Source organism: Morone saxatilis, unplaced genomic scaffold, assembly GCF_004916995.1.
Source record: "Morone saxatilis isolate NCDOM2014 unplaced genomic scaffold, NCSU_SB_2.0 Contig15, whole genome shotgun sequence".
Taxonomy (NCBI): Eukaryota; Metazoa; Chordata; class Actinopteri; family Moronidae; genus Morone; species Morone saxatilis.
The window spans coordinates 23,012,492-23,033,434 of record NW_023339707.1 but is presented as its reverse complement, the minus strand read 5'-3'; the positions used below and the strand labels follow the sequence as shown (position 1 = coordinate 23,033,434).

Genomic DNA, 20,943 nt, shown 5'->3' with positions numbered 1-20,943 from the left:
ATATACATATACATATATATAAACTATATATATATATATATATATACATATATATATCAATATATATATATACCTTATGTGAATAAAGCACAGTTTGTTTTGTGTGTGAGATAAAAGACCATCACCTACAGTAGAAACTCACTGGCTAATGTGGAGTTAAATAACAGCCCCTCCTCCACCCTTAAAAGAGACACCAGGCATTGATGGTATCTTAAAGCCATACATCATTCAATCAATAGAGATACTCAGTGGATTTCAGTGTACACTTTATTGAAACACACACTCCTCTGTAATGGCAGCAATGTATGAAAGAGGAAAATAAATAAAAACTTTATCAGTAGCCACTCCCAGCTAAAGGAACAGTTGACAAAGACTGGAAGACACCATTTGCCAAAGCCATCTCTCACTGTGTTGCTGCCTTATTGTCCCCCTCATATAGGCTATTTTATTATAGACTGTTTATATATATATATATATATATGTTAAAAGTTTATTTAGAAATCCTTGTTGTCCCAGGTCATGAAAAAAAAGCAGTTCTGCAGGTTTGGCAAGCAGATGAATGTGATTATAGTGCCAGATACCAATAAACAGATCATTTGCCTATACATAGGAACTAATATTATACATAATGCTAAAAACAATTTGTAGTTAGTGGCTTATTTAATCTTATCAAACTGTGTGGACCACGTGTTCTCTGACTCAATCACTTGCATGTGCTGCCCTAAATTAAAACATTTTTGTACCCCCTGCCATACTCTGATTCAGTTTTTGGTATTCTTGCCTCACCCCGAGATCCTGTTACACAAACAAGTCTAGTATGTTAATCAAAGGCACCACATGTGACACATTGAGGCCTCCCGCTCATTTCCTATTGTTCTGTGGCCACAAAGGCTCGGTGAAAGGCTATCAATCTGGAGAAGCAGTATGATGCCTCTGGATAATGAAATTGCCAAGAGATGTTGGTGCCTATCATAAGAAAGCACTGTGTGTGTGTGCAGCGGTGGCAGAAGAACTCACATCATTTACTGAAGTAAAGTTTGGAATTTCCCCATTGTGGGACTATTAAAGGAATATCCTAAAAGTAGAAATACCGCTCTGTATATACTCTGTCAAGTCAAAGTATTAATAGTGAAGAGTACATAAACTGTCAGAGAGTTATATTATTATTGGAATATTATTACTGATGTTTTAACACCACATTTTGTTACAGCTGGTGGAAGTGAAGCACATTTGAACTCCTTTATATACTGTTGGGTAGTTCAATCTATAGCACAGTATCATACTTTATAAATTAATTATATGTTTTCTTTGTTAAGTCTTCATCTGTCAAGTTACTCCGGCTGTCAGATAAATAGCAGAAAGTGCAGTACCTGGAGGTGGTTTGTGTTTAACCGGACAAATATTTATTTTTCTCATATATTATATTGAAGTTATTTAATTAGCATTCATTCTCTGTAGTGGTAATGACAGCAGCAAGTGGGCAAACATTGTTTACTTTTAACTGATTTAATTAACTTTGTCCTATTTGACTTTATGCTAATGTAATTTATCTTCCAAAATCCTGCAAACTCATTGTCTCACGTTGTTTCTTTCCAAAAGAAGAATACATGTAAGCATTCAGTAAATTCTAATTAAAGATAAAGTAGCATCTTTGAGTGCCTGAATGAATAATTATGTATTCAGTTAGACAGACACCCTGATAGGAACTGGATCAGTGAATGGGGAAAGGCTGTGGTGGCTTCTTTTTGTCTTGACGTGTCAGGAGCAGCTGACTGCATTGTTCTCCTTCAGATTCACAGCCTGGCTTCTTTCATAATCCTGGTGTCGCTCCTGAAAGACACTGATAATATATAATCTCCTTTCTCACCCCAAGCCGGTAATGTTTATTCAATGCAACCAGCTGTTGTGTTGTTGATCATCATCAGATACATTTTATCAGTCAGCAAAAGCATTCCTTTTCTGAGATCTGCACATGTTTGAAATGTTTTTTGCTTTCTTCCTGGGGAGAAATGGAGAACAGTGGGAGTGCCTTTGTTCTGCTGCTAGTCTGTAGAACCTTTCTTGACTTTTAAGTGTCTATACGGACAACAAAAGAATCAAAGAATATAATGTCAGAAGCCATTATTATATTACTCTTTAATGATATTTCCATATATTTTTTTTTACTTTTAAGTTGAATAGTGCTTGAATTAACTCATCTGTTTCTCTTATCATCAAAACCAGGACAAGCTAATATCGGTATAATGACTCTTCTGACCTTAATCTTCTGTCAGACATAAAAGTCTCAGAACATGTAAATATCTCATGTTTGACATTGGCAGATTAGGAGCACTACGCCTCAGTTTAGACAGATTTGCTCTGTATACAGGGTTAAAAAATATATTGTTTTCACTACAAAATCAGGATTATCATAGACCTCATCCTGCCAATCCTAAAGATACGTATGAGTCCGAGGTTCATCTAAAATGTTACGTATTCGGGATTCATGACCGAACCACAAATAACCCTGATTTTTAAATCAGAGAAATCCATTTTGACTAATATGTACCATTGTCACTCGGTTTCTGTCGCAGCATATTGCATTGTATTTTGTTGTGGGCACCCCTCTTTGAATGTATTTCTAATTTATTTATTCCAGTGCTGTTTGCTGTGTTTTTTACTTGCAACAGACTTTTCAAGAACCAAAAGATGTACAAAAAAAGTCTTAAACATCTTGTAATTTCCAGTGGGGGGGTTTTCTGTTAAAGTCAATGGTTTTTCTAAAAAAAACAGCTGACATTATCTTTTAGTTGAGGTTAAAACATGATCACATCACTGATTTGAATATCAAGCAAAAGTCTGAATATCACCCAACGGTAACATTCCAGTATTTGGAATGACATCAGGATTTGTAGCATCAAACTACAGACACCTTTTGTCCCTCCAGCAGGATGTAACATTCCCCTGAGAAGACTCACTTATAACCCTAAAAAGCATCTGCATCAGAGTGCCTTCCTAACACACACGTGTCTGCAAGACCTGCTGATTCACCCTTGGTTAAAGTGAGACTGTGCTGTATCACTACTAATGATCAGATCAGAATTGGTGATTACTGCATTTTCTCATTGGTCCCTGGAACTGTTTCACCCTGATGTTTCCCCACAGAACAGACCTGTTACTAGCGAGCAGTGCCGTGATGCACATTAGTGCTGACAGCAGGCCTCCTGTCAGGCCTCCCTTGTTCCACCCCCTCTGAGCTCAGTGCATTCACACAGTCACATGCATTGTCCTGGGATGAACTGCAGCAACATGGTGGGCAAGCAGATCTTGTGCAGTGTGTTCAGTCTTTTTGCTTCTGTTAAATTCATAGTCTATAATCACTTTTATTTTAATAAGCCACCCAGTTCAGTTTGGTCCGTGATTGAGCAGAAAGGGTTGACCAACCCTCGCTAAATTTGATTGCTTTCATTATTCTACGAAAAAGCCTTCTCTTTAAAAGCTTTAACACTTTTGGCACACTGCGTGTAAGGACATGCAGCTGTTCTCTTCGCCTACACCATTTATTTTGCCAGTACACCCATATGCATAAAAGACTGAGTGAATGTCTTAATACCAGCATAAAAAAAGTGAAGACAGGAACTGGTGGTGAGGTTCAGTGTGGGAACCATAAAGTTTTTCATTTTAAGACAACGTCAAGTGTTTCACAGGATTTTATGTTTGGTAATGAACATGAGCTCTTCCACCACCAGCGATTCTGTTGGCAAAAACGTCACACTGCATCTTAATTTGAAACAATCCTCAGGCGAAAAGACAGACAATGGACCACATGTCTTGTACAGTGCAAGAAATACTTCACTTTTTCTCCTTCAGTGCCAGGGCAATTACTTTGATGCACAATTTTAAATGATCACACCTATTATAGAGAGTAATGCAAGAGGAGTGTGTCTCATTGATAACAAAGGAGCAGTGTGAGTTATGCCTTGAGGGGCTGCGACTCATCACTTAATGGTGGGTGAATGGTGGGTCTGAGACATAACTATCTAAAACACATCCTTCCAGAGACTTCACACTCTGCTATCCATCATAGAAATTACATCATAAAAGGTAAAAGAAGATTTGAGGGCTTCCTTTACCTGAAATATACAATTCCTTAGATCTTGTTTTACATCTTTTATCTCTAAGGTGTCTCATGGAGTGTAAAAAAATGTCTAAATTAGTATTCAATAGTGATGTCAAGCAGTCATCTCTCTGTCACAGTTACAAATGATGGCCTGCGCTGTGCCGCGGTCAGTTTTCTGTCTGTGACTTTTCTGTCAGCGGTTTAAGTGAACACATAGATGAGTGAGACATACAGTATTTGCCTCTACACCCAACATAGCAAAGAGTGACTCACATGTCACACCTACTTTACATGAAGTAGCTCACTAGTTTGGTGTTTTAACATTATTTACATATAAAGGGTTTTGTTGTCATTGGTGGAAGAATGTAATGGATGTGTGAACTATGACAATGTCTCTGCCTCACTGATATATACATATCATGCCCCTAGCTGTTTATTCTGTATATGACTTACTTTTTCCATTACTTGTTATTTTGTATCTATTGGTTCATATTACATATATCTTAGCGTATTCATATCTACCCCTTACTGTTTATATGTACACTACTCTGGACTTTACTGCTTTATGTACTTTGCAATGGCAGTTGAGTCTAATCTAATTAATCATATTTACTTTTTGTCAAACTCGCTGAGTCACATATTTGCGCAGTTGCTGCAACACCCAGTTGTTGTAATGTTTCCTAACACCATTGTTGTTTATATTGATGAAGAATGAAGAAACGGTGAACATATTTATTGTCTTCAAGATAGCTGAAGTTACATATACATGCATACATACATATAGGCAAACAAAAGCGTGTTATTAATTGCACATATGCCAAACACAAATGACTAACACCATAAGACTTTCTTTAAATTACACGACACAAAGTGCTGCAATCAAATTAAAAACTAATCTACTGTGATTTATGACTACTGCAAAACGTACCACGAGGACACATTTGCACAGCGACACCATTTTGCCACCTCAGATGCATTTGTTAACATGAACACTTACAATCAGGTCCCCACAGAAGAGTAAAGATTGTGATTTTCCCATATGGCCCAGTACATAACTGTTAGGATATATGTATGTTAGCCTACATATAGCTTACATAAAGTTAAAAAATCTGTAAGTGCTGTTTGTTATATGATTTTTAACGTCATATAAATTGATACTTTTTTCAATATCATTTTATATTAACCTCTGCATTGCCACACCTGCATGATTCTTCTGGTATGAACTGTAAAAATAAAGCCTATGTATTTGTTTTCGACAGATTAATTGCTAAAAGCAAAGCATGATACTGTCTATTGCATAAGCCCAGTATGTCAGGTTGGAAGAACAGAGAGAAGTCACATTAAATGTCTGTAGAAAATGTTTCACACTCACATTGCTATACTTGTCAAGATATTTATATGACCAAAAAAATATATATATATCTCAACAACCTCACTTCTGACCATTTCAAATCACCACTAGTTTCACTACCTGCCCACTGTTCTTTTTTTCACAACTGTTCACTTGCTTTTATCCTCTCAGTCACTTTTCCATTCATATTGTAACTTCTAAACAGTAACAAAAACAAAAGACATTGTTAAAGTAATTCCATAGAGGTTGGAAAGGGAGATGAGAGAAAGATATATATAAAGATTGAGTAAGAGCAAGAAAGAGAGAGGGAGTCTGTACAAGGAAACAGAAAACTGTAGGTTTTGGTTTCATTTGGCCTTCTCAGCTGCTGGAGCAACAGCAACTGGCTCTGTCTGGACCCCGGCATCTGTAGAGTTACGTTTCTGACCCTAAAATTTAAAGGGGAAAAAACATAAATGTTTGTTTATTATTATTTTGTTTTATTATTATTATTACAATATCTACTGTGCTTATCTTTTCTTTAAATAGCTATGTCATTCATGCCTAATCTGAACTCATATCTAACCCATTAGATATTTATTTGCATTTGATTCAAGTTTCCTTTAAGCTCCAAGAATGCTAAATGTTGGGGTACAATTTCTTACTTGGTGTCTTTATTTTTTCCAAAAGAACCTCCATTTACCTACCACTTTCCTTTGTTTTATTGTTCATGAAACTGCATTACTTGCAACACCGCATATATGTCTTTTGGTTCAAGTCAAATTTATTAACTGTAAGTTATTAAAGCCAAACCATGCACAGCAATTCACAGGATGTGTAACATGATGGGCACTGCACTGTGAAATAGTGCACACGCCTTTAGTTACTTAATGAGTTTCTGCTGCCATCTAGTGGGCATATAGGTGCAATATATTGTACTATGCAGAGCCAGTCAAACTAACCCTGAATAAACAGTGGAAAAAGTGATGCACTCTTTACCAGAATTTTAAAGAACAGCTGGATGGAGTTCCTCTTCTCCAGTTTCTTGGGCACATTGGCTGCATCATCACCAGCCTGGGAGGCCACTGTAGCTGGTTTGCTATCCACAACCGCTTCTGATGACTTGGCTGCTGCTTTAGGTTCCTCCTTGGCTTTAACTGTCTGAGCTGCCTCTGCTGCTGCAGCCGGGGCAGGGGCGGCCTTCTTGGGATCAGCAGCCTGAAATTGTTGTGGTGCATAATGAAAAACTTAATTATTCCAGTCCCAGAGAAGCTGTGGATGCAGCATCTGTATCATTACATAACAATATCATATGTGCTCTACTCATTAGGCGCAGATGGACTTTGAGATGACATCAGGTGTAAAATTTTAAGTGAGATGTACCAGCTGTTAGGATCGAGTGTGTCTTGAAAGATGATCATAAAAGCGCTGATCTGTGTTGTTAAGATCTTCAAATATAATAAATGGCGAAAAATATGTCTGCCAAAAAACATGTTTTAGCACAGGTTTTAATACCAGATGTAACTGATGGAATTACTCTGGTTAATAATGTGTCTGTTTTCGAGAGGTACTTTTACTGTATTTACCACTCCAGTTGTTCTCCTGAGGAGCCGAACTCCACTTGTGGAGGCTGCTTGGACTTTTGTTGTCATGTGGTCTAACAGTTCCTCAAATTAACATTAATCTGTTACTTTCTATTTAGTGATTTCATCACAATACATACATAACATTTTCTGATATTTTAAAGACTCATTAAGGCTTAAATGAATACTTACTTTAGGCTTGAAGAAAGACAGGAAGGAGGATTTTGAGGCTGTTTTCTTCTCTTCCTGAACAGGCGGTGGTGGTTCTGGCTTTGGAGCAGCCTCCAAGGTGCTGGTTTTTGAGGGATCCACCTTCTTTTATCAAAAAAGAAGAAAAAACATCACATGAGCTATTTACAAATTAAAGGCCTGACCATGATTGAAGCTGACAGAGTGAAGGGAGGAACTGCCGCCTGTGAAGTGAAAGAGGTCAAAGGGGGAAGAAAAATCCAGGATCAGAGCAGAAAAGGAGGCAGAGGAATCTGATAAGAACCTGTCCCTGTAAGAATAAAGAAGCCCACACCGTCATGCACAAAAGTAAAGAATGTTTTTGTCTGTAAAAGAAAGTGAGAAAGGGAATGTTCCTTTAGTGAAGAGTGTCCTCCTTGAGAGGAATAGTTCAGCACTATATGTATCAATATGCTTTATATTAAATCTAAAAAAATTAAATATTTTCTTTCTTGCCAAGAGATGAAACAACTGATACCAATTTCATATGCGTCAAATATGGTGAAATGGTTAGCTTAGCTTAGCAGAAAGAATGGAAACAGAGGGAAACAGCTACCATGGCTCTGTCTGAAAGTCATGAAACCTTTGTATTCAACATTTTATATCCTGTTTGTCTAATCCATACCAATCCAAAGTGGAAAGCAAAAACAAAAAGTAGTGGTTTTATGGGATGTAACTTGTTATATTTTAATTAAAATGTTAATTAGTGGGCTTTACAGGTGCTAGTAGGCGGATTTTGTTCCCCTTGGCTAGCCAAGCTAGCTGTTTCCCCCTGATTCTCAAAGACGTATATAGTATAGTCTTTATGTTAAGCTAAACTAAGCTTAACTCATACTTAACAGACAGATATGAGAGTGGAATTGATCTGATCTACATAACTCTCTGCAATAAAGAGTATTTCTCAACATGTCAAACTCCTTTAATTTACCTCAGCTTCTACCACTGGCTGTGGTACCTCTTCCACCATCTGTGGGGAAGGAACAATTATTTGTTTTCCAATCAGTTCAAATGCTGTATGAAATGCATTAAATCACGGGCTGACTTATCTGTATCACAATGTGAATTAATCAACGAAAACATGAAAAAAGTAGCTGGGTTTTTTTAAACAGCAAATGCCAAATTTTATGTGTGTTAACTGAAATGAATGAAAGATTATATTTGGTTCAACATCATAATTGGTACATCTGGTATAACATCATGTCAGAGGCGCCTGTAGAGTGAAGAGAATTAAGAATTAATATTCCTGAGCACTTCCTGCTGATTTACCTGCTCTTCTACAACTGGCTGTGCCACCTCCTCTGGCGTCTCATGAGGTTCAACATTATTTTCACTCTGAGTGGATGCAAATGAATCAGAATGTAAAATAAATAAATAAACCTATGCAATTTAGAACATGGAGATGTGATATAATCAGAGAATCTGAAGATTATTCCACTCCCTAAGAAAGACCCCAAGACTGAAAGCTCTCCTTTGATTTACCTGGACTTCTACTGGCACTGGTGTCTCCTGCAGAGAAAAACGACTTTTTTATTCTGAAGAGATGCAAATGAACATGTGCATGTGATATTGCTGTAATTTGCTGTGTATAGCACTGTATCTGTTATGAACATTCTTAAAAGATGATTCAAAGTATGATCCACTGTGCTAGTGAGAGATTTGCTGAAGTCCTGAGGGCTCAGAGTAGAATACATTAATATAACATTCCCTGAATGCAACTGAGAAGATTGAGCATTACTCTCTTGTTTACCTGTACTTGTACAACTGGTTGTACTTCTACCGCTGGCTGAGGTGCCTCCTTGATTGTCTGCAGGACAGTGAAGGAATTATTATTGTTAGTTTAAGCCAGCAAGACAGAAAGGAAATGTCCTTATAAAGAGAGGGAAGGTTTTAGTGATACAATGCTTAATATGTTAGTGTGGCAATGGTGACTAATGTGAACTGGTTAAAGTTGATAGTTTGACATTTTGGGAAACATTTATGCAATTTATTGTCAAGAGTTAGATGAGAAGACCAATACCACTCTTATACCTGTGAGTATGTAGTATGGAGCTCAAGCCAAGAGGTGATTAGCTTAGCTTAGCATAAAGACTGGAAACAGGGGAAAACAGCTAGCCTTAACTAAACAGATTAAACCTACAGTGAGCTGTAGGGGTGCTGGTACTGCAGGCATATTTGTGTATTTTGGCCAGAGCCAGGCTTGCTGTTTTTTCTAGTCTTTATGCTAAGCTAAGCTGAGTGTCTCCTGGCTCTAGCTGTGCACAGACAAAAGAGTGGTATTGTTCTTCCCATCTAGACAAGAAAGCAATAAAGTGTATTTCCTAAAATGTTGAGCTATTTTTTTGATTAAATGAATCACTAATGCTGTTTTAATGTTGGGAATATAATGCATCATGGAAATATGGACTGTGGTAGAAACAGTGGTGCTCATATGAGTCATTTTTCCAGGGAACCAAAGTCAACACTAGTATTGCTCTAACTGAGACATCACATTTTTTAAAGAGAACTACAGAAACCTGATTCTCCTTAATGAGCTTCAATACCGGCCAAATACGTCCTTACACAGGTCCACTTTGGAAACAGCAAATTGTTCAGTTTCTGCCACCTCCAGACAAATCAGCTCTTGTTCAGTTAGTAACAGGATGAGCCATGGTCAGTTTCAGAATATGATAATCTACTGTACCACTGCTGCAGTCTTGGCCGGTGCATTGGCTCCACTTGCTGAAGCACCTTTGCCTTTGGATGCCATGACACCTAGCAGTACCTCAAATTCACATACAGTATGTTTCACACTATGTTACAATCTGACACACTTCGGAACATAAACTCACATAAGGTCTACCACCCCTGTAAATAATGATCTCATCTTACGGTCCGTACAGTTTGCTATTTATTTACCTTTGAATGGAAGAATTTCCTCAGAGTATCTTTGGCTGATGTTCCTTTTGAGGGCCCGGGTTCCTTTGCAGCAGCTTTTGGTTCTTCTTTTGGTGTGGGTTTTACAGGTTTGGCAGCTGGCTCTCCTTTGATTTCCATTTTTGGTGGTTCTGGAGGAGGTGGTGGTGGGATAGACATTCCTTTGGGTGCTGCAGGCGGCTCAGATACTTGTGCAACCTATTTGAGAGAGCGTGTGTTAAAATAATGGTTTACAATGAAAAACCATAGGAAACTGTCCACACAGTCACCTTTAACAGCAAATACATTTTCAGACACAATGACAGTTTTAGGTGATGTGTGAAGATAAATGCAAAGCAGGGATTGAGTTTCCGTCCAACATAAACTATTACAAATTGAATTAGTATGTAAAATCCAACATTAGCAAATAAAGGGGCATTTATGGAAGCTAATTGAACCCAACTGTGTCCAGTAAATCAGTAAATATATCCTTTCTAGCGAACTGCAAGATCTGTTATACAAATTAAAAGACTTTATGGGCAGTGTGCTCACAGTAATAGTTGCTGCTGGTTGGGTCTCCTTTGGGGACTGTTTGGCAACAGAAAAAGGAAGCAGTTAGAGAGATAAAGTTAAACTGAAGCAAACAAATATCTGCAAAAAGCTTGTATACAGGTCCTTGAAATAATATATACCTTTTTGGAATCAAGCTTATATTCAATTAAAAAAGTAGAAATTAACAGAAAGGGATACCAGCTAACAACCTACAAAAACTTTATTCTCTATTTTCCCCAGTGGTCAATATATAGTCAAGTAGTTAAATAGTCAACCCCTAACATTACTGTGTTCTCTGATACAGTTTTATATAATTATATATATATATGTTATTAAAAATTGAAAGAAAAAAAACATTATAAACAAACCCACTTGGTACTGTCATTTCATATTTTAACACGTTTTATGTGTGATGTAATACTTCATCAGCATCTGTTCACCTGATCTTTTGTGGCATCGGGAGTAGCTGTTTCCTTTTTGGTTGTTTTAGTGGGAGTCACCTGTGCAACAAGGGAAGAACAATGAACTGTCTTCAATAACGGTTATTCATGCCACATTTTGCATAGAAATTAAGAGCAAAAAGAAAAAGCCTATCCCTCAGATGTTAAATGTGCATGCATTGTGTTATTTCATATAACTGGCAATGACGCTGCAGTGCCAAACGTTCAGAATCAGCCTATATATAGCTGATGTAACAGGCACAGAAAAATAATTATTTCGATAAAACAGAAGCCCTTCATGAATGCAGACATAGGCCTTTATGATAAGCTAACTGAGGCACAGAGTGCACACTGAGGTCCCTGACAGAGCACATACAGTACATGCGCTGTCATTGTGACAGCCATTGTGCTCCGGAGATGGCGTAGGCCTGCCCTCGCTCTATCTTCACAAATCTCAACTTCCAACTGCACAGGCCTCCCTTGTGAGCTCACACTATGGGTTGAACAATAGGCCACCACATTCCCGCATGTTCAAAGACTTGATTAGCATGGGGCTAGGGCATTGGTAACTCTTTAAAACGGCATGAATCCAAAAGACAGCACGATGAAGAGGAAATACAATAGTTGCTTGTTGTAGCTTTTCCATCAGGCTCTGTCATAATGGCAGATTTTAGTTATGGATACCGTTACTGCCATAAAACATCCTTTTTACATACCTCAACAGAAATATGCACAATCACACACACACCAATTAAATTTAAACACCTCAAATCTATCGTTGAATTTATTATCACCAATTTCCACTTTATCAGGTAAATTATGTCTCGGCTTCTTTAAGTAAAAATTAGAAGATACATTAACTTAATTTTTGTTGTTGGAGCAGCTGTTTGCCTTCAGTAATAGCTGGAGATAACAAGGGTGCATTTGTTTTTGTATGTTCAATTACAATTCTTCAATAATTTTTTCCCAAGCAGTCTAATTTTACAAGAGAAGCAATTAGAAACATTAAGTGAACGTAAACCATACTTAATTTCTCAAATTGTGTCACTTACTAGTGTTTTGAAGAAGTTCATAACTGGATTCTCTTCTGGGTTACTGTCCTCTTGGTTTTCCACAGGCTGACTGTTTCCGTTGTCAGTTTCAGGAGCTTTTTCTTCCTCTGGACCCGGGTCAAGAGTCACACTTTCTGGCTCCGTTAATGATTCAGATTCTTGCTTTAGGTTAGCTGTCTCCTATACACCACACATCACAAAGAATTGGCCTTTGAGAAATATGTTAGAGCAGCGGAGCTGATATGCAAGCAGTGAGTGTCTTAATCGCAGCATTGAGATGGGAGCACAATTCCAACCATGCCTCTGCCTACTCGGGGCATTGTCAACAATCACCCTTTTATTAATGTGTGTGTCCCACCCCTCACTCATTGATATTCAACAATGTGTGAGAGTTATGTCCTGAGAAATGTCAGGAAACTCAAATACCTTGCTGTGTCTTGATGGTGAGTATCTTTAAACTGAGCAACCATGGTTTTTAGATCATTTTAGTTAATCTGTTCATTTCAGTTTTGCTTCAGTGTGGCCTGATTAAAATGTCACATTCTTTTTTTATTCTCTACTAAACACTGAGTAGAAATGTGTGCAAAATCTTGAATGAATAAGACATTTTAGTGTTTTCATTTGTCATTTTATTGGAAAATGTTTCAATACTTTACAATGTGAGCTTTGTGGTGATGATATATACAAACAGAGGCAATTTCCATTATTATAAAATATCATTTTTTACAATCTAATTGCAACTACTAACACATACCAATAAACACATGATATCCTAAAGAGGTAGACCAATATATTTTAGAAACAAAAACAATGTTCATTCCACATTTTACTGCTGTTCTGTCTTTGGAGTCACATGAATGGTAACATTAATACTGTATCCCAGCGAAGACATATTTAAACCCCCAAGCCTATATGCTGATTCTAGAACAACTGATGTACAAGCTGACTGCATCCTAACAAGTAAAGCTTCCATGTCTTCAACAGTTTCTGCATTTTGCGTTGAATCTGTTGAGTTCAAAACTTGATTCGTGCTCTTCCTTCTCTTCATGCTCTCCCTCTGCGATGATCTTTGGAGCTACCGCCTCTGAAGTCACAAGGTCACATCCAGTCGCAACATCTACCGTAATGTTTTCTTCTACAATGGTCTCCAGAACAGCTTGAACACACTCTGCCACAGCCTCATCTGAAGTGACAATTTGGCAATCTTCAGAGTTCTCCTCAATGGCAGCTGAAACGTCTCTAGAATTATGTGTTTCATGTATTATCTCTTCTGTAGCTTCATCCTCAGGTGTCTCAAGGATTACCACCAGCACCTGTGGCTCAAGAAGACTTGCACTCTCCTCCACAGGCTCCTCAGAAATGACAGGATTGAAATCAGTTGGTTCTTCCACAGTGACCACAGCTGTTTCTTTATCAGCATCTTCCAACCGCTCTTCAGATGGGACGACGTTCTGCTCTACAAGTTCCTTTTGGACAAAAACGCAAGACTCAGACTCTTCTGTAGCATCCATTGGTGGTACATCAAATTCGTTTAATAAAGCATTTATGGCTTCTTCATTCATCTCCTGAGCCAGTGCCTCAGGTTTAGCGGTTTCAATCAGCACTACATCAGCTGACATGTCTCGGGCTCCTTCACCATGGTCTTCAGTAATTACTTCATCTATACTTGGGTCAGACGTGTTTACAGCAGCAAAGTCAGTGGATTCAGAAACAGCAGTGAAAACCACATCAATACAATCTGCCACCACTTTCGGATGGCTGAAAGGGACCTCCAATGGCACAGTTTCCTCTGCGACTATTTGACCATCTATGATGGATTTGTTTGGGTTACATTCTGGCTCTGCAGCAATCTCTGGCTCTGTTTCTTAACATTTTCTCCCTCAGGAACGCAGTTTTTGATGGGGCTGATTTCAAAATTGTCAGTAAATTCCACCCGCTCTCTTGTGGCATCCATTGGTGGTACATCAAATTTGTTTAATAACGCCTCTATGACTCATTCATCTCCTCTGCCAGTGTCTTAATTGGCTCCTGTGCTATGATAAGACTTGCTTCTTGTTCTCCAGAAAGGGGCACAAAAGTTGTTGCAGAGATCACCTCTTCTCCCAGTAGGATGCCATTATCCACTGCAGGCTCTTGAGGACCGATGGCACTAAGTTCAAATTCTTGAGAGAGGGCCTCAATTGCTGCCTCTGGTATTACCTCAGCATTGTCCTTGACAATGACGGGACTTGGTTCTGCTTCTTTAACTGTTTCTGGTCCAACATCAGCTCTCAGATCTTCACTAACCTCAGCTTTCTCATCTGTAGTAATAATGTCTTCAGGCTTGACTTCATCATCAGGGAAATTTAAAGTATCTTCAATTAGTTCCTCAATGGTGATAAGCTCACTGGAAGGAGCCTCCACAATGATAATTTCTTCACTTATTCCTGCTACATCCTGGACGGCAACAACATCATCAGCGGTGACCTCATCATAGGCAGATTCCACCTTGACTGTAACTTCTGCCACAGGAGGGACAAAAAGTTCTTCTACAGGCATGTCTTGGTTTGCAGGTGTTTGATTTGGCTCCTCGTGAACAACCTCTGAGATTGTTTCCATCACCACAGTCACAGGCTCTTCGTCTAGGGAAGGAACGCCATTTGTTTCCCTAGCCTTGGGAGTGATAGCATTAGACTCAGGTTCAGCACTTTCAATCAGCACTACATCAGCTGACATGTCTCTGGCTCCTTCACCATGGTCTTCAGTAATTACTTCATCTACACTTGGGGCAGACGTTTTTACAGCAGCAAAGTCAGTGGATTCAGAAACAGCAGTGAAAACCACCTCAATACAATCTGCCACCATTTTCGGAAGGCTGAAAGCGACCTCCAATGGCACAGTTTTCTCTGCGAATATTTCACCATCTATGATGGATTTGTTTGGGTCACATTCTGGTTCTGCAGCAATCTCTGGCTCTGTTTCTTTAACGTTTTCTCCCTCGGGAACGCAGTTTTTGATGGGGCTGATTTCAAAATTGTCAGTAACTTCCACCCTCTCCGCTCTGAACACTATATTCTCATACACACTGGTCTCCATGATGAACACCTCTTCACTGATTATCCCAGATGTCTGGTTGTCTAAAGGTTCTTCATTGGCAGTCTCTTCCACAACCTCTTCAGCAATGACAACAGCAGATTTATTCAGTAAATCTTCTTCAGCTGCTGCTGCCTCAATCACGAATACCTCTTCCACTGGGCACTGAGTATTAGTGGTTGTAACGTCATCATCATAGCCAGTTTGCGTTGAAATATCTGTTTCAGTTTTTCTTTCCGTCTGCGTTGATATTTCAGCTTTTTGTCGCTCAGCGATGATTATGGTAGCAGCTTCGTCTCCACTTGGGCCCGACTCCTTTATCATGAAAATCAACATTTATGTTTAGATAAAATACAGCTGTTTTTTGTTTCTGGGACACATATGACAACCATGTGCATGATCACACCGTGACTGAGAAAAGTAAAAACCACTCTACCTTTTAATGCCATGTAGCACAACAGTCCTACAGTTGATTACAGTGGTAATTCTTGAAGTTGTAGCTAGTTTTGTTGTTGTATTGACTGCATTATATTACAAGGTGTTTCTAGTTTTTTCTGCTCCATATATTAAAAAGGAAAGGATCATAAACAACTTTCAATATAATGATGTCCAATACTAAACCAACAAAGCTTCAAAACAACATAGAAATAAATTCATTGAACTAACAACAACTTAAGATTTTTAAGTAAGGTCATATTTATTGCAGGGCATTACATCGTACAGATGTTTGGGTTTTAATTTGGTCTCTCAGTGATGTAATTGTTTCATGATTACAGGAATTATATCTTTCTCTTTTTGCTAAATGTTTTTGGAATGGTTTATACTGCTAAGGAAATCTCATCCAAATCTAAGTGATTTCAGGTAGATTGTTTTAGAATTAGAGCAACACATTAAAGGATAAGACTGGCATTATATCTGCGTTACTGTCAACAAATCACATGAAAAGAACCAAAACCCTCAGTTCATTATTCCTTTTCTCAATAATATTATAATATATAATAATAATATATAAATATTTTTAAAAAAAGGCTTGATAAGAGCTTGGAAGTTTTTAGCAAACATTGCCCATATTCATCATATTGAAGGAAAATGTGCAACAGTGTGGCTCACCTTTTATTTTGAATACCTTTTATTTATAATATTTATTTATTTGTAATATTTTAAGTAATATCAGACTTTGGTGACACATGCAACACCTGTTGGTAGGATCAATTCTTTGTTTTGTTTTTGTCTTTTCATGGGATTTGTTGACAATAATAAAAATTGTAGCATATTACCAGACTTATCTTTTATAAATGAACATGAAAAGCTTACTCACCCGCTGTGGATCAGTGGCAGGGACACTTACGTCCGTTTGATCTTCATTTGAGGTCTCTTTTTCTTTAACGCTCTCGACATCAGCTGGGGGTTCTGCTTTCATTTTGAACATTTTGCCAAACAGAGGAACTTTTTCTCCTTTACTTTTCTTGACCTCTTTCTTCTGGACGGAGGCTTCAAGGATTTCAGTAATAACTGGAGCATCCACATGATTACTGTCGGATTCGACTATCACATATTCACGCTCAGTCGATTCTGTGGCAAAGTTTAAATTGAGGGGCCCGCCATTTTTCTGGACTACGGTCTCACTATTAACTGCAAAACAAGAAGAATCCATTATTAAAATGTAAACAAAGTGCCCCATGCACCATAAAATTTGAATCTGCTATCACCAAACTGACTGACAACTCTTTTATTACACAAACAAATGGAATTGCTATTGCTTTGAATTGCTAGTTTTCGTTTATAGGTCAAATTATATAGGAATATATGTTCTTTATATTGTAAAAATGCATCTGGTTGTAACTTTAAATAAGATCTGATTTCTGTAATGCGAAGTCTGTGCTGCAATAATTGATCTTATCTAACAACTTATGTGAGACTGATCAATATGCTTTTCCAAAGAAGTTCACAGATGTTACTACTACTGGATATCAATGCTGATTTTAATGTTTAGGTCTTTCCACTTGTGCATTGCTCCATGAAGTAAACATGGGCAAGTCAATGCGAGAAAGTAATATTATCTTTATCACCAGCGTCAACACTAACTCTTAGACAAACTGAAGCGTCAGTGGGAATCATCCACCATTATTTCCACTGCATGACAGGAGACAAACCACAACATGACAGGTTAAACAGTTGCTCCTTGCCAATGTCCGAGACTACGCCTATAGTTTACACTGGAAGACTCAAGACATAGTCCAGCTGGGAGTCACAGTGTTTACAGAGCTTTGGAAGAGTCCAAAGGACTGATCCTACATAGATATACAAAGATCAGCTGATTTTGTCTGGCAGCGACTGACAATTTTTCCCATACAGTAGGAAACAATAAAACAAACAACAGTAAAAATAGGTAAAATCATCCTCGGATTCTCCAGATTTGGAGAAAAGAATTTTATAGTGACACTGTGTCTATATTATTTTGCGTTGGCATTTGTATATCGCATATTACCACCATGTTATTTTAAAGTTAAGTCATTCTTCCCTGTTATTTATCTTAACAAGAAGAAGTGAAAAAATCGCACTCACCACCACCAATCTCCAGCCCATTAGATGTGATGCTTGCAGAAATGCCATTCACTGATCCATTTTCATGCTTCTCAGGAATTTTCCCATTCTATAAAAGATAATGAGGGAATATTAGTTTACGTTGCACAGTTTCCAAGAAATGATTTACAGTTGGTTACACATCAACAGACACACTGTAAACTGAACAATCCAGCATCTTACATCGATTCAGAGGCAACAAAGTTATACACACGACAGTTATATTATATTATATTACAGGTTTCTTGTGTAATTTGTATCATTTGATTTTACCTTGGTTAGCTGTTTGCTTTGGGAATTCTCGTTTCCCATTTTTCCCAGTTGAAATCTTCACAAGCTTTTTAGCTCAGATTCAACTGAAATAAATCAAATATAAAAAAAACAACAGAAATAGTTTGGTTAAGTTACATTACCAGCACAGATACTCTCCAAATAATGACTGACTTATTTAAAATGGTCACAAACTTGTAGGAACTGCAGTATCATTAAAATATCTTACCTTGTTAAACTTCTCCAAGTCAACCAAGTGATAATCTCCTGAAGAAAAAAAATTTGGAAAGTGTCTGTGTCAGAGAGGTGTATTTGCTGCTCCTGCCCAACTGTGCATATAGGCTTTTGTTAACAGGGTATTTTATGTGTGCTTTAAATGGGTGGGACTATTTTTAAGTAATCAATTGGATTTCCTCCAGTGAAAAAGCCCGCCATCCGCCCAACAGAGTGTTGGTGCTTATTAGGAAAGGCACATGATTAGCTCATAATAATCTCTCTGTGAAATCCTCTGAAAATAGCCCGACGACATCAGAATGGGGTTAAACTCGATGACACTATGATAAGGTAGTGCATGGCACCAATGTTGACAAATGTAGCTGGGAAGAGACATGGATGTATCAAGAAACAGGATGTGTATTAAGGATATTGGCCTAGTGCACTTCCACACTATCAAAACAAATATAAATATGTTTGCACTTGCAACCCTGTTGTATTAACATGCTTATTTTGGTTTTCAGAAAGAAAAAAGAGAATTTAGAAGAAAAAAACATAGCATGTTATCATTTAGGTCATTCTGATCAGGATTTTTTTTAAAGATTTAGATTCCGTATTTGTTTGTAATAAAACCATTAAAAAAAAATGGTGCCTTAAAATATCAACTGTATTGCTTTGATATTATTTATAAAGTTGCAAAGAGCAAGTATCTGCTTCACTATCACAGTTAATCAACACATACAAAGAGCTTTGTAATGAAATCATCTCTCTTTAAAGACTTCCACATAGTCATGTTTACGTGTCTCTGAGGGCCCGTCAATATGTCAATACACACAGACCAATCTAAGAGACGTTCAGGGATCAGACAAACTGACTTTAGTTCATCATCTGATTTCTTCCTTCTTTTATTATTCTCATCTTTATGTTTTGTTTGGTGCTTCTGTGAGTAAATGTGCCACGATCATTTTGATTAAAGCTCCTTAACACTCATTTCTTTTACTCTTTACAACCTCTAAGAATGCAAGCCTTTTTATGCAAATCAGTCAAAGTGTCTGAAAGTGTTTTACCACAAACAACTGCAAAGTAAAACCGTGTTTAAAAACTTAAAATGTGCAGTATTTATTGAATTTATTATGACAAGGCTTGGAATCCATGAACACAATGTCCCAATTGTAGCCTATAGCCTGCACATTGAGGTGGGAGTTGGATTCCCCTGTCTGGACTGCGCACTTCTGACTTCATGCAAGGCTTGCAGCTGAGAGACCTCAAGCAAACTCTTTATGGTGTACCAACGCATGGCGGCCCACTAGTTTTATTAATGGCAATGGGCCTTACAAATACTGGCTTTAAGACTAGCTGGAAGAAACTGTGCATCAGGAGTTATTCAAGATTATTATTTGTCCATGTAGCATAATATCAGTATTATCTATCTTTGATGCGGCACACTTTCTTTGATTCACTGGCATCTTCTGTAGCTATAGTCTGAATTGGATTATTGGAGCTCTAGCTTTGCAGATGTATGTAAATATTTGAACTTGGGTGCAGTTACTGTTTGCTGTTGAAATATTTACAGAGCAGCAGTTCCGGTTTGATACAATGAGTAGGTAGTTTGACCTATTTGTAACCAAGTGTGCACATTTCTTCAGATAATTAATAAAATCGTCTGAACTCTCATGGTGAAATAGATAAAACGTGTTAGTGAGTGTTTAGCTCAGAGACATGTTTGATGCCATTTTAGATCACCTTGATTTAAAAACAGGTGTGTGATCGAAGGGACAACAGGAATATGCTATTAAATGCACACACAAAAAAAGACAAAATGAATCGTTTTCACTGCCCTTTCTTTTACTGCCACACTCCCGGGTTTCCACCCCCGCTAGGTGGCGGTAGAGCTATATCGCTCTGTTGAGTTCCGCCGTCTTTGTGCAGTCGAGGAAGCCACGATGGCCACCACCATGAAGGGACATGTAGTAAGTGGAAATTAAAAGAAATTCTGTTTAGATTTCCAGGCGCTCTGTGGCTGTTTGACCAGGTTATTTCAATAAAAAAACAACCGTGGTGTATGCGGAGGAAGAAACGGGCTCTAATGGCTGCTGCCAGTGATATTTAGAGAGCTGGTCACACCCTCGTGTAGCTGATAGTAGTTAGCTTCCGTTAAGTAGCAGCATTTAGCGTTATATGTCTCCTGTGAGTGAAGTGGCAGAGACTCCAGAGACTGTAGCAGCCGAATGAGGGCGATAACTAACCAAACAGAGGCAGTGGTGGTCGGTAACGGTGGCGGGACGCTGTCTGCTCGCTCACTTGACCATTCATGTTTAGTGAGACGACAGGGTTTTGCTGTGTAAAGGTGTGCAACTACTGTTCAACCCAGGTGTTTTGAACTCTCCTCCTGTTCGCAGGCTGTTGAAGACGTGAATGTCACCTTTGAAGACCAACAGAAGATCAATAAATTCGCCAGGAACACGAGCCGGATGACCGAGCTGAAGAATGAAATCGAGTCGAAGAAAGTGAGTTGTGTCCGCTCAGAGTTCACTGTGTGCTCAGCCACAAGCATACGGAAGAAGTAGTGTGTGTGTGTGTGTGTGTGTGTGTGTGTGGTGCTGATGAATGTCAACACACACACACACAC

At 38.2% G+C, this 20,943-nt stretch overlaps 2 protein-coding genes across 10 annotated transcripts in view; one reads left to right on the top strand and one right to left on the bottom strand.

Annotated features, from left to right (window-relative positions):
* Nucleotides 1–4,817: 4,817 nt before the first annotated feature.
* bcas1 (brain enriched myelin associated protein 1) lies at nucleotides 4,818–18,443 on the bottom strand. 9 transcript variants are annotated; one of them, XM_035656730.1, is made up of 16 exons: nucleotides 18,331–18,443; nucleotides 18,105–18,187; nucleotides 17,814–17,901; nucleotides 16,567–16,880; nucleotides 12,177–12,356; nucleotides 11,125–11,184; nucleotides 10,685–10,720; nucleotides 10,136–10,351; nucleotides 9,921–10,001; nucleotides 8,988–9,044; nucleotides 8,720–8,746; nucleotides 8,507–8,572; nucleotides 8,169–8,207; nucleotides 7,205–7,327; nucleotides 6,429–6,647; nucleotides 4,818–5,878 (listed from the first exon to the last, which is right to left on the bottom strand). In XM_035656730.1, the coding sequence occupies exons 2-16, from the start codon at nucleotides 18,141–18,143 to the stop codon at nucleotides 5,798–5,800; spliced, it is 1,626 nt and encodes a 541-aa protein (XP_035512623.1). In that variant the 5' UTR covers nucleotides 18,144–18,187; nucleotides 18,331–18,443; the 3' UTR covers nucleotides 4,818–5,797. The 9 variants fall into 9 exon arrangements, with proteins under 9 accessions (XP_035512623.1, XP_035512624.1, XP_035512625.1 ...); XM_035656731.1 differs by lacking the exon at nucleotides 8,169–8,207; XM_035656732.1 differs by lacking the exon at nucleotides 8,507–8,572.
* Nucleotides 18,444–20,204: 1,761 nt separating this feature from the next.
* pfdn4 (prefoldin subunit 4) overlaps nucleotides 20,205–20,943 on the top strand; it is a 3,596-nt gene continuing 2,857 nt past the window's right edge. The window contains exons 1-2 of the mRNA XM_035657308.1: nucleotides 20,205–20,284; nucleotides 20,714–20,821. Of these exons, the coding sequence (XP_035513201.1) occupies nucleotides 20,258–20,284; nucleotides 20,714–20,821 (135 nt within the window). The 5' untranslated portion in view covers nucleotides 20,205–20,257. The remainder of the gene's footprint in view (nucleotides 20,285–20,713; nucleotides 20,822–20,943) is intronic.

Bases quoted from the DNA above. Each gene is read 5' to 3' on its own strand.
- bcas1 (XM_035656730.1), bottom strand. From the start codon at position 18,143: ATGGGAAACGAGAATTCCCAAAGCAAACAGCTAACCAAG. The intron at 9,045-9,920 runs GTACAGTAGATT...ACTGTCCTGCAG, and splicing joins CGGCCAAGACTGCAGCAGTG to ACAATCAAGGAGGCACCTCA. The intron at 7,328-8,168 runs GTAAATTAAAGG...TTTTGATAAAAG, and splicing joins AGCCAGTGGTAGAAGCTGAG to AAGGTGGATCCCTCAAAAAC.